Below are 14,240 nucleotides of genomic sequence, written 5' to 3' on the forward strand. Positions count from 1 at the left end.
TGGGATCGTGACATGATATTAGCACGAAGGGTATTTTCATGCATTTTGATATGATATTGGAATGAATGATATTTTCGTATTAGTGGGTATGAGAGTTCATGGGACAAAAGGTATTTCCATGCAAGTTAGTATGAGCGTTCATGACATGAAGTGTGTTTTCATACATGTGCGGATGAGTGTTCACGGCACGAAGGGCGTTTTCGTGCAGGCGTGGAAGAGAGACATGCATTGTATTGTGTTTATCTTTCCCTCATATACATAAATATATGTATCGTGCTTTGATTGTTACCGTTACTCATTTACATCTTACCTTGTTTGTTTGTTGTGCTTACTTATGTGCCACCTGTTTTGTCTGTTGTTGTCACTTAGGTACATCTTGCCTTGTCTGTTACTGTTACTTATATGCATTCTATCTTGTTTTTCACTGTTGCCTATATGCCACCTACCTTATTTGCTATTGTTATATGTATCTCTTCTATCTTGTTTGTTATTACTATTTATATGCCTTCTATCTTATTTGTTACTACAATCTATATGCCTTCTGTCTTGTTTGTTACTAATAGCTTCATGCCTTCTATCGTGTTTGTTACTAACATCCATATGCCTTTTACCTTATTTGTTGTCATTACATTTATGCCTTCGACCTTATTGTTACTGCTTTCTATAAGCTTTCTACTTGTTTTTGTGCTATTATATATGTTATTGGTGAGGAAGAGTGGTATTGCACGAACGGTTTTTTGATGCTTGGTCACGAGGATGAGATAAATGCACGAAAGGTATTGCTGTGCCATTTAATTTGATATCTTGTGCATATTTCTTTTTAATGCGGATATGTGGTTTTGAATGTGGTTTTTTCGTGGATATTGTTTCATCCCCTTGTTTTGAGTTGCTAAGAAACAATTTGGTTGTGATCTTTGAGAAACATGAACGTTATTTCTTAAGTTAATCGATTTACTATTTCTCTTATTTATTCTTGTTATTTGTCTTCTTATTTCTATTGCTTGTTAACTGCACAAGTTATATTAGTGAGTATATTTTGATTTAAAAACCTCACCACTACTTTATAGAGGTTAGTCAAGATACTATTGAGTATATAAGTTCGGGTGTACTCATACTACACTTCTATATCTTGCATGAAAATATTTTGGAGATAAGCGGTTGCAGAGTCCGAGGGCGAATATTGAAGACTTCAGCATTCCAGCTATCTACTATAATGTTGTTCATGGTAGTATAGACTTGTATTTCTATTTAATTAACTTTCAAACCGCTAATATATTTCTTCTCGCCGATGTTGTAATTCAAATCTTAGTTGCTTATTATTTGGACCACCAATTCTTGAGGAATAGTTCTAATAATTTCTATAATTTTGCTTCTTTAATGATTAAGAATTATTAGTTGAATGACGTATTGTTAGTTGACTTTCCTAACGGGTTTGGATTAGCTGCTATCACAGCTAAGCCGGATTTAGATCGTGAGACTTAGTACTTTGAGTGTTGTATACCATTGTATTTTAGTTGGTAATAAATGGTAAATGCTATTCTATGGTAAGTGCGATAAATAATTTTTTCCCGATACATTCTGTAAAGTTCTCTAAAATTAATTTACTCAAAAGTTCATCATAAAAAGCATCTCCTTTTGCAACTGATCACTAGAGAAAATTTTCTTGGGAAATTACCAGCTATGTCACTCTACAAACTTTCCTAACAAAATATAGCCCAAAATAAAATATCTACTAAAAAAGGCCCAAATGTCATTTTTGGCCCAAATAATTTCAAATAATGTCAGTTTCTTTTTGTATCCGTTATTATACAAAACCGAGTTCCTCTCTTTCTCTATATCTCTCACTCTCTCTCTCTCTCTCACTCACTCTTTCTGCGATTTTTTCCTAAATTCAACCAAAATTGATGAAATTGACGACAAAACAAGATACATTTTCGGTTATTTTCGTCTGATTCCAGGTATTTTGGAGTAGAAAACCTCTTATTTTGTATATTTTTTTGATTGCATGCGTTTTTGTAGAATCGATGTTGCTTTTCTTTAGGCTTTTGCGACTGATTTTGTAAGTTTTTGTCGAGTTTTTGTATTAATTTTTTCACAAATTTCTGTAACCTTTTGTTCGTATATTTTCTAAAAAAAATTTGTCATTGAACCTAGTTTCAATTTTGAAACAGAGCAATATGAGAAGACAAACTCGTTCGATGAGTTCATCACCTTATTCAAAGTCTGTTTCAATAGAGAAATCGAGCAACATCAGAAGAAAAACTAGGTCGATGAGTTTATCTCCTCATTCAACCCCGGTTTTAGTTGAGAAATCGATTGATGAACAAAATATGCGAAGTCAAAATCGTTCCGACAGTGTTAAAGTGTTAGAATCTCGAAAGGATATTGTTGGAAAAACTGAGAAAAAGAAGAGCAAGAGAAAACGTGTCGTGGAGGACGAAGTGAATTTGGGTGTCAAACCTAAAAAAACAAGGTTCAGAAGGCAGAAAAAGTTAAAATTCCTGACAAAGTTTGTAAGGTATATACAATTTCAGTTATACTTTTTTCTATTGTTGACTCTTCTTTTAAAATTTGGATTTAGTTTGTATTTGTTTGTTTTTAATTCGTGTCATGTATTTGTAGCCTTGGAAGCTCTATATTCCAGTTGGTGAGCCGTTTCCTGTTACTCATTGGTCATCATACACTAATGTGGACATTGTATCGGTTTTACAGTCAAAGTTGACTGATGTCTAGCTTCGGATGTTTAGGGAAAGCTGTTTTGGCTATTTCCTTGATTTACCTCGAGTTGCTATCCAGGCACAACTTATTCGTTCTTTAATGTTTAGGGAGTTGGTTCAAGATAAGTGTGACCAATTGTATGTGAAATTGAATGACGAATGTGTTTTACATTTTGGTCTTCGAGAATTTGGTATTGTAAGTGGTTTAAACTGTTGTGTTAATGAACCTGTTGAGGGTAAATTCAGTGGACCCAATAGGTTGGTGGATACTTATTTTTCTGGTTTTGAAGTGGTGTCAAAGAACTCACTTATTGATTGTTTTGAGAAGAAGAAATGGCAGTCTGATGAAGATGCAGTTAAGATTGCAATCATTTATTTCATAAACACATTTCTAATGTCCACTCAGGCTCAGAAGACATTTATAAGTAAACGTGATTTCCATCTTGTCGAGAGTGATGAGTATGTGTCGTTTCCATGGGGTAAGATTGCGTTTCGAGCTTTAATGAAGTCGGTGAGGGACAGGTTGAGGGGGAAGTCTGAGTTTTATAGGATTGGTGGATTTCCTCTTGCACTACAGGTGTGGTTCTATGAATGTTGCACTGTAGTTGATCAAAAATTTGCTGTTCGCGTTGGAGATCATACACCACGCATATTGAATTGGGAAATGACAGACAGACCAACGCGTGAAGACTTCTCTACTGGTTTCTTCAACAGCACAGGGAATAAGGTACAATCTTTTATGTCTTGATGGGATATACATTTATAATACACTATAATTCATTATGATACATCAAACATACAGTTTTTATACATCTTTGATACATCTAGGACTGAAGCACTTTTGGTTACCTTTGTAGTTTAAAAATATTTCTCCGACAATTGAAGAGCTCAGAAGATTTACTTTGCCTGTTGAAGTTACCGATGAGTATCAGAAATATTTTACATCACGTAACAGGGGAAAACTTCCTATTGATGATAGCGATGATTTTGTCTCGCCACCCCCGAAACACATTAAGGAGCCTGTCCCACCAAAAAAGGCGCCAAAAAACGTGCCAGGCGTCCAACCTGTTGATTATGACCGTGAGTTGCAGAAGTTGAAAGCTGATGTGAAGCAAGTATGTATTGGTCTTTTTTATATATTTTTTTGAAATTATTTTGCAAATTGTATATTCAAAGTCTATTATCTTTTTTATTTATTTCATCTTGTAGCTCCATAAGCAGTTAAATTCCTTCATGGAATATGTTTCTGATAAATTCAAGGAGGTGTTTGAGTTGATAAATTCCAAGGTATGTGTTTCTTTTCCGTTGTGCATTTCTTTTTATTTTTTAGTTAACTTACTATATCTTTTTTAAAAGATATCTTGGTGTAAGCGAAGTCAATTATGGTGCACATCCAGAGGAAGACACTAGTGGTCGTCAAGACAATAATGATTTTGTGAGCAATATGGAGTTTGGTGGCAATGAAGATGTTGAAATGGATGGTTGTCAGGTGTGTTTAGTTGTGCATTCTGTACTTTTCCCTTTTCTTTTCTTTGTTATTTTTGATAATTCGATTCTTTTTAAAAAAAATAGGTTGGTGGAAGTGAAGGCAAAGATGTTCCACATTCTCAAAGAGATACTAATGTAGCAGATCAGTTAGGTGTCAATGCTATGGAAGGACCTTCTGGTGTGAAAGTTGACATGTTTGTTGCTAAAGTAACTTTCACACCAAATGTAGCACATGGTGGCGGTATTGGTGAGATTGCAGATGCGGTGGCAGGGGAGACGGAGGAAGAATCTGAGAAACAAAAGGTTGCTGAATCCCAAACTGGTGATGTTTGTGCGACTGCAAGTGTTGATGCGGCGCCAGGGGAGACGGAGGAAGAATATGAGAAACAAAAGGTTCCTGAATCTCGGACTGGTGTTGTTTGTGCGACTGCAAGTGTTGATGATGCGGCAGGGGAGATGGTTCTGTACAATACCGAATTACTTCCTGAAGTATCACCGCAAATGAAAAAAGAAAGAGATGTCCTGCAAAGGCCGTGCAGTCTCCGTTCATTACTGTGTTTGATTCAGGTTCCAGTACTGGTGTTGTTGCAGCGAAAGCAAAAAAGCAAATTTATGCTATTAAGCATCCTTTTCAAAGAAAAATCGGAACTGGTGTTAACAGCTCTTTGTTGAATGCTTTTGCTGCGTGGGTCAAAGAAAGGAAGTCCAGAAAGAAGTATGTTTCCAACTTCTAATTTTTTTTTCAGTTTTATATTTTAATATATTGTCACTTATAGAATTATTTTATATCAAATCATTGTGTACTCTTTTGTGTATATATGTTGCCAGGAATGAAATTTACCCGAAGCATGTTAGTGAACTCAATCCTGCTTATGATCTTGGTATATTTCATGTTGAAGACAAAAACTGGTTTTACACTTTGGCATATAATGGTCAGCCCTTGGATGACTCGGTATGTAGAATTTACTTTTGCAGTATTTTTTTTTAAATTTTAGGCAGTGTACACATGAACACTCAGACCTGTTAAGTTAGCAGTGAGCATTCATTTTCCTTTATTTTCTGTGATTTTGGTTTGAAAAACTGTAGCTGCTTAAAGCTTTCGAGCGCGTTTAGTGATTAGTTATTTGTTATGTTTTGTTTCAGCACATTGATGTTTTGTTCTATTATCTGAGGAAGAAGGGCAAGTATGACAAAGACCTACCTGTAACATTCACCACCACAGATTGGTACTTCGACGAGAAAATTAATGAGTTGTGGCAGGCGTTTATTGATACAGATGGAGACAGTGATGTGTGCAATTCGAAACATGTCATTGCAGAGTATATTCAGGGGTTTGTCTTGGATGCCAATGTTCTATGGTACACTGTCGAGTGTGTCTTAATGCCAATTAATATTGCAGAACAATGGCATTGGATAATGGCTGTGATGTCCTTCAAGGATAGGTGCATTTATGTGTATGACTCTATGCGCGGTAGAGCTGCTCATCAAGCCAAAGTTCATAAGGCCATGTCCAAGTATACTGTGTTGCTGCCTCATTTTTTCGTGCACACGCATTTCTATTTAAACAAAAAAGATATCAATTGGCGCACTGGTGTCTACAAATCAAAAGACTTGATTACCCTCTTTGATGTAAAATTGGTTGAAGGATTGCCTCAACAAGTCGAAGCGTATGAATTTCTTTCAACACAATCTGTTTTGCTTTTAGATTCTGCAGTTTGATAGTTGTCATTCTTATTACTTTTGCAGTGATTGCGGTGTATTTGCGGCATCATTTGCCGAGTATTTCATTGAGGGCAAGACGCCTCCTAAAAAAATCAATGCCTATGCACACCGGCGCAGATTTGGTGCTTTCTTGTGGGATTATGCTAGAAAGAAGATGGAACTGAACGCGCAAACTGATGATGAGATTATTGGTCGACAGAATAAGGCGGGGAAGCAGAAGAAGTAGTTACTTTTGTCATTGTTGTAGGATGAACTCTATAATTTTGTTTTTTGTATTCTGTTCTGTTATGTTGTCATTATTGGAAGACAGATCAGATTTGTTTGTGTTTGAATTTTATCAATACTTTTAAGAATCGTATGGCAAATGAGATGTTTGTTCTGTTATAAAGGTTTAATGAGTTTCAGTGCGATATTGGATTGTTGCAGTTTAGTTTATTTTGGTGTTTTCTCCCTTGATTTTGTGTTGTGAATTATAGATATGATAAATATACGGTAGTTTGTGATACAGTGTCTCTTGCAGATACACGCATGATACATACATGATACAGATATGATACACATATGATACAGATATGTTACACAAATGATACATACTTTTCAAATATGTATTGATGAAGCCACTTATATTTGCAAATTTCTAAAACTATTTTGCATAGTTTTCTAGCTGCTACCATTAGTTAGCTTTGTTACTACACAAATGCAGGCATGAGTAAGAGCCTATAAATAGAGATACATAGTTGATATACAAGTGATGCATAGATGATACAAATGTGTTGCACAAGCGATACATATATGATACAAATGTGATACATAGCTGATACAACTTCTTTTTAAATCAAACAGATGTATAATATAAACTTGCAACACGATTTTAAATGATAGGTCAAATATTTATTTATATCTAAAATTCAAATGACATTCTACAATGATATAGTTCTTGATATATTGCATTCTTCTAAATCTCTATGATATTCAGTAAAGTAAAATAACAAGTAATTCTAAATTTGACATATTTCATCCTCTCTTTGGATTATTTCTACAAGTTTTTCTGTTGTGACCTTCTTCTCCACACTGTCCACATTTAATCGACCTTTTTCGTTCCCTTTCAGATATTGGCTTGCACCTCCCCTTTCTTGGCCTTCCTATTGTTTTAGTCACATCTGGTGGCAAGACTTTTTCATTTAGAACTTCTGCAGGAATTTCCCATGTGCTTTCATCAGGAACCGGATAAATTGGAATTTCATAGGTCTTCAATAGGTACTTCGTGGTGTAGTACACCGAGCAATACTCAATGTGATCAATGTGTTTGTATTTTAATACTGCCCAAGCATGTGCACATGGCAGCTCATCCAACTGAAACCTTCTACAGCTGCAAGTTCGATCTTTTAGGAACACCATTCTCAGCTTACCCTTGTCAAGTACTGAATATAAGTAACTCGTCGAAGGGGTCACCTACAAAATTTATCAACTATCATTAGTGGTGACAAAGCAGATGCCCTCAAAATACATATACTAGAGAGCCTACAAGATTAAAATAGCTTAATGTCATGTCAAACCAAGCAATATTTCAAGAGTGGGGTAGGCATAAATGCTACATTAAATTGAAAGCCTTTGCTTTTGTGCATGTAAACACTAGTTTAACAGAATCACACAAAGGGTTAAGATATAACAGATCCGTAAATTCGGCATGATTACATATTCTATGCACAAGTATTTACAGATTCCAGTCATACCTTCATCTGATGTGACAATTCAAGATTGTCATCAGTATTGTATCATATTTTTTTCCAAGATCAGTGAATGACTCTACTGCATTCTTTAGGTTTGTAACATTCCATCGTCCGATCAATTGCCTTATGTAGTCTAGCAAAGGCAGTACTGGGAGTTCCCTAGCAGCCTTGAGCGCTGCATTGATCGACTCCGCAATGTTTGAAGTCATTGTCAATGTTCTGTTGACAGTGGAATGTGCTCTCGACCATCTTTCATACCCAACATTCATTAAGTAATCTTTGACCCTCTTATCAATTTTCTTTACCTCTGCCATGTGGTAATCAAACTTCTCAACTGTGTATGCTTTGGCCATAGCAAAGAATATGTCTTTGAGCAGCAAATGATTGTTTTTGTAATTTTTTTTTACATTATTCCATAGATGCCATATGCAGACACAATGAGGTACTTGTGGATACAATGTTGCTGCTGCATTTTCAATGCCTTCATGCCTGTCCGAGACTATGCACATTCCCTCCCTTTCCCCAAATGCATCCTTGAATCTCGCAATAAACCACTCCCAGGAAGCATTATTCTCTGAATCTACTATAGCATATGCGAGTGGTAGGATATTACCTGCTGGATCTTGTGTTGATGCTATCAATAATGTTCCTCTATATGCCGATTCAAGAAAAGTTCCTTCTACAACAACAACCGGTTTGCAATACTGCCATCCTTTTATAGACGGATATAGTGCAACGAAAGCATACATGAACAAGTCTTCCTCTGTTTTTTTCAAATTTACCACCGACACAGGATTTGTAAGAACCAGCATATAAAAGTAGCTTGGCAGCTTTTCATATGATTCGCTTGGGTTCCCTCTCAGTACTTGAACTGCATATTCTTTCGATCTCCATGCTTGCATATATGTCATCTGAAGACCATACTGCTTGTTCATGTCTCCAATTATGTCATTAGGAGTGTATATTATTTTTGGGTCTTTATACTTGTCTATCAGAAGACTGCCGATGAGTTTTGCAGTAGCTTGACGTTGTGCGTAAGATCTGTCTTTCAGGGGGCATGAGCACTTTGCTGAAATTTCTGACCTTGAAAACGTTTGCTTTTTTCAGGCAAGAAGACTTAAAATACCAATCACAGTTGTTGTTGATGCATACTAGGCAGTACCTACGACAAGGATATAAACTTTTCCATCAATAAACAGAGCGACATGAAATACAATGATACATAGTGATACACACTGCAATCAACAATACTAGATGAAAAAATACAACGACTATACAGTACTAGACGGTGACAACCATAATTTAAAAGTGTACAGCCACATACTTACAAGCAACAACTTATTTTCTGCATAATTATGCTTCTAACATCAACTGCGATATACATTGAGATACATAATTATACAATAAAAATTTTGATACCTGCTTTCACTTGATCTATGCACCTTAAACTGAAATTTTTCCGTTAATGCCAAGTGCTTCATGACTTTGATTATCGTTGCCTTGTCTTTATAAATTTGACCTTCTTTTACATCTGTGTGTTGAGGGTCAGTTATTATTGTATTTTCATCAGATTCTGTATCATTCCAGTCTTCTCCATCCCCAAACTCGATCATCTTATTTGCATTGCCATTGTATCTCTCCTCTACAACTGAGCTTTGTGCACATTCTGAGCAAAATCACAGCAGAATTGGAATTGTAGCAGATCATGTCCATATCCTTTTCACTCGATGTTATACAAAGGGGATACATTGTAAATTCTGAGCTTTTTTTCAGCTCAAGATATACACATAGACCCATACTATTGTGTATCACTATTGGCGGAGAACTGTTTTGGACAGTGTATTTGATTTCAATATCATTCAATGAAGTATCTATCTTAAGTTGTTTCGAAATCACGTCTACAAAATCTTCAAAACTTATATTTGGAGTAACTATTACAGCGTCTGCATTATAATCTACAAAGTTGTTGTCAACATTCCATCGGCCACCTTACTGAACAAAAATTGGTAAATTTGCCATAGAAGTAGCTGAAATTAGGTCAAAACTCACTAATTCCTTGATTGATTGTGATTGCAGTTCGTAGTTCCTTCTACACAGAAATTGCAAAAGCTGTATCTACACAGAAATTGCGAAGGTATATAGTGAAATTGATCGATTTTGAGTGAAATTTGGAGCTCATTTTGAGAAATTTTTGAGAGAGAATGCCGTGATTTACAGAGGTAGAGAATGTCGTGATCTGTTAAATTGATACACACAGGGAAGGAAGGAGGATTTTTAGCGTGATTCTCGGATAGAAGAATCCTTCCTTACGTGTATCTCTAATTTTGGGCTACTTTTGGTAAGTGTCTAATTTTGGGCTACAGCTCGGTAAGTTTGTATTTAAATTGGCTATTTCTGTACTTTTCCCTTTAATAAATTTTTACACTTAAATTTATATTCTACGTTAAAAGTAATAGGTTCAATTAAATATGTTATCTCAATACTACATTCACCCCTGCCTACCTCCCAAGCAAAGTTTATCTTGATAAATCTTTTGTTTTTTGTTTGTGTGAAAAATTGATACAAATATACCAACTTAAAAACAAATTGACACACGATTTGCCAATAATTTAGTTTTGCAATCCATAGGTAACAACGAATTCTATAGTGATAGCGGTTGCGGAGGCGTAACTAGGATTTTAAGCATATGAATATACCATTATATTAAGGACCCATTTGATCATAGATTTTGCCAAAATAAATTTAGGTTTTATTTGGCAAACACATGTTTGGCCATAGATTTTGCCAACATTTCGCAAAATTCCAAATCTCAAAGCCATAATATCACTATTACATTTTAAAAAAATTGCGCCAAAAATTTGTATTTTATAAAGGAGCCCGCCATTTATTATTTTGTAACTATACTGCTTCATATCGGTCATCTGATAGTGTATCATGGTTCATTATAAAAATAATAATTTTGTACCAAATTTATTTATGTTCAGGATTATGGTTTGCGATAATATAATGAATGTTATTGATAATGGTTCTGTTTGGTATTTGTGATAGTTTTTAAAACTTGTAGGTACAAGTCATGTTTCATGTTTTTCCAATATAAATTTGGGAAATATGTTTTGAAAACTGATGTCCAAACACATTTTCATCTTCAAACCAAACTTCACCCAAATAAGATTTTTCAAAATAAATTTGGGAATCTATAGCCAAACGCTAGCTAAATAAAAAGGGGATGAAAAATTAGGATTTTGTTTGTTTATTATATATATAATGCATTCATTAAAAAGAACTATACGGGGATCGAACCCCAAACCTATAGGGGTACTTAGTCACATAGTGCATCAAAGTTGTCACTTGAGTATGGATAACTACAACTATATTCAGGTACTTAATCTGAAAAATTAATACTATTTATGAAGAGGAATTTTCAGAAACCACTATTGTTTAGTGGTTATTAACTTCTTATAGCTGCCATATACATAATTACTTCTTATAGCTACTATCCAGTTATTACGCGAGTCTATTCGATGTATTCGCGCTACTGTATTCATGAATACAGTAGCAAAAATCGCCTAAAAATAGGGGAATCCATCTGTACGCGACTGTATTCGCTACATTAGCGCTACTGTATTCATGAATACAATTGCGGAATTAGCCTAAAAATAGAAGAATCCAGTTGTTTAATAACGGAAAGAGGATCAATTAGCGTGTATCACTCCTAATTTAACTTAACAAAATCAATTCTACATAAATTTCACTGCTATTGCATTGTATTCCATGTATTCGCGCGACTGTATTTATATATACAATAAAGTAAAAAACAGGGATTACAGATGTCTAGTTATGTATTTCATGTATTCGTGCAAATGTATTTATAAATACAGTGAGATAATTCGCCTAAAAAAAGTGATTACGAGTGTTTAATAACACAAAGCGCAATATTAAATTATATTCAATTTCACTATATTGAATTCAGTTGTATTCAAACAACAAAAAATCAAGAAAATAGAGTGTATACCGTTCTATTCAATTCGATTGTATACATTGTATTCAAATCACATATATTCACTATTATACATTGTATTCAATTCACCGTATTCAATTCGGCTATATTCAAAACAACAAAAAATCACAAAACATAGTGATATTCGGTTGTATTAAGAAAATACGGACCTTTGGAATACATAAATACAAGCAAAAAATAATGTATTTATACAAAAATACAATATATTTCAGTGTATTTGTACTGAATACAATATATTTGTATCATTGTATGTGACTAAATAGCAAAGAAGAGAAGAAAATTCGCTGGAGGGTAAGATGTACGCAGCCTTACCCCTACCATTGGAAGAGCAAAGAGGTTATTTCCGATAGACCCTCGGCTAGAGAACGATTGAATAGAAAAGGTAATTGCAACAAGTATGAATAACAGCAAGATGAAACAAGATCGAATCCATGAATGCAGTCAAACTCTAGGTAGTAATAGTCGTCTAGGATAAAAAATATCAAACTGTCATGCCCAAAACTCGGGGAGCGCGACCGGCACTCAATCGAGTAAACCCGGCTGAGCAAGCCTGTTATATTTCATTCTACCTAAAATCATCCCTGAATGAAGAGGAGATGTACTCCATTAATCAAACACTGAAAAGATTTTATTAATCACTTCCAAAAAATTTCATTAACCACTTCCATTTCATTCCCAATAACAACATCATTTAATATTTCCAAAATAGTACGACTTTATAGATTCAACGAGAAAAATATGTTTGCCAAATACCAACATTTCTGATTCAATTCCCAATATCAAACACCACCCACAACCTCTCTACAAAGCCTCTAAGTACAACTGAAGAGTAATATAGAAATGCCGATAACAAGGCCCCTGCTATACCTCAAAACACAAAGTACATGAGAAACAAGATATACATGACCCCGAAATGAAGTGGGGCTAACCAAGTCAGCTGAAGAGAGTGTACCGCTATCACTGATCAATGCCTCCTGCTGTGGAACCACCTGCATCCATTGAAGATGCAATGCCCCCGGCATAAAAATGGATGTTAGTATATGAAATAGTATTTGTATGTAAAGCTAAATCTCCTCTTTCAAAATAGAATGCCAACATAAATGGAAACCCATGGAAACAACAATCAACAATCAATGATATCTAATTTCCAAGTTAAAACATGATAATTTCCAAAATATGAAGATAATATTATTTTTTTGGTTGGGAGATATTTAGCACCGATATACCACCGTTCACAATACGAATATCACTGTACTTTTAGCACGGAGTCCGATCACGACCCAATCGGCTAGGTCGTCTCACCATAATGCCATGTGGATCGACATCATCCTTTTCTATCAATCATCTCATCCCAATTAAGGGGAATAATTTTATCACATCAATCACATTCCAAATCAGGGGGAATAATTACAATCCACTCCTACACCGGCGTGTGTAGTTTCGGGGTTATGTTATTTCAACCTATCCTTTCTCGGTAACTATCGATACTCCCAAAAATATTTTTAATTTACTTGCAAAGGAAACAACAATAAAAATGCATTTACCTCATAACCTTTCATACCGTATATAGCCTCATTAGCATTTTCAACAACTTGTAACATCATTATCTCATAGCCTCTCTTGGCCATACATATAATTCTTCATTCATGGAACAATGGCCATATTTCATATTCTACACTTTTATTCTTCCCTTTCATGGATCATCATCATAAATATCAACGAATAGAATATTTCCGAAATCACAACTTTAGGTTCATTAGTAATGAAGGCTTTAAACACAATGGATTTCTTTCCAAGAAATGGATCAAAATGATTGGCAATCGAAGCACAAGTTAATATCATAAACAAGTAACAAATCATTTAACTTGAAATATTTTTCCCCAAAAAGGGCAATACACAATTTCAATTCACGAATATGTAAGAATGCAAAACACAACGAAAATACTAGAGAGCATGGCAATAGTTAAAACAGCCACATATGGGCATGCTCCACAGTCTATTATCCACTCACATGAAAAAGCATTGGGCAATAGTATAGCTATACTTCCATGAGTGTATGACCATCACCTTCAAGTGTTTTATTCGGGAGATTCAATAGCTGCTTATACTGGTCTGCAGTGAAGAAGTGCCTTTGAGGTTGTTTCTGAGAAGAACTTGTGGTCTTTCATGAGATCATGTTAGCTTATGTTCTACTCCTTATCCCTTTTGTTTTTTGTTGCTTTTGAAATCAGGAGGATAACCTATAATTTTATAATAATTTTCCTTCAGGTGTCCTTTGTATCCATAATATTTACAGATTATCCCAACTTTCTTAGCTTTGTATCCTTGATTCTATCCTGCCATCATAGTCAAGGGCTCTTTGTTTACTTCAACTATACCTAGTTCCTGTTGGCTTTCCTCATGAATGACCAATGAATAAGCTTGATTTACTATCAATACTGGAGTCTTAAGTAGTATTTGACTCCTTACTTGACTATAACTCTCATTAAAACCAACAAGAAATTGCAACAGTCGTAAATTCATAAATTGCTCAATGAAAGGCTTAGTCTCCCCACAATTACAACT

General features: G+C 34.9%; 2 protein-coding genes across 2 annotated transcripts; both read right to left on the bottom strand.

The window, feature by feature from the left end:
- LOC109237189 lies at positions 6,942 to 7,325 on the bottom strand. Its single transcript, XM_019403459.1, has one exon. It carries the CDS (start codon positions 7,323 to 7,325, stop codon positions 6,942 to 6,944), a length of 384 nt encoding a protein of 127 aa, XP_019259004.1.
- Positions 7,817 to 8,592, bottom strand: LOC109237196 (protein FAR1-RELATED SEQUENCE 4-like). Its single transcript, XM_019403470.1, has 2 exons — positions 7,963 to 8,592; positions 7,817 to 7,876 (listed from the first exon to the last, which is right to left on the bottom strand). The coding sequence occupies exons 1-2, from the start codon at positions 8,590 to 8,592 to the stop codon at positions 7,817 to 7,819; spliced, it is 690 nt and encodes a 229-aa protein (XP_019259015.1).

Source organism: Nicotiana attenuata, chromosome 1 (assembly GCF_001879085.1).
Source record: "Nicotiana attenuata strain UT chromosome 1, NIATTr2, whole genome shotgun sequence".
In the NCBI taxonomy this organism is placed as follows: Eukaryota; Viridiplantae; Streptophyta; class Magnoliopsida; order Solanales; family Solanaceae; genus Nicotiana; species Nicotiana attenuata.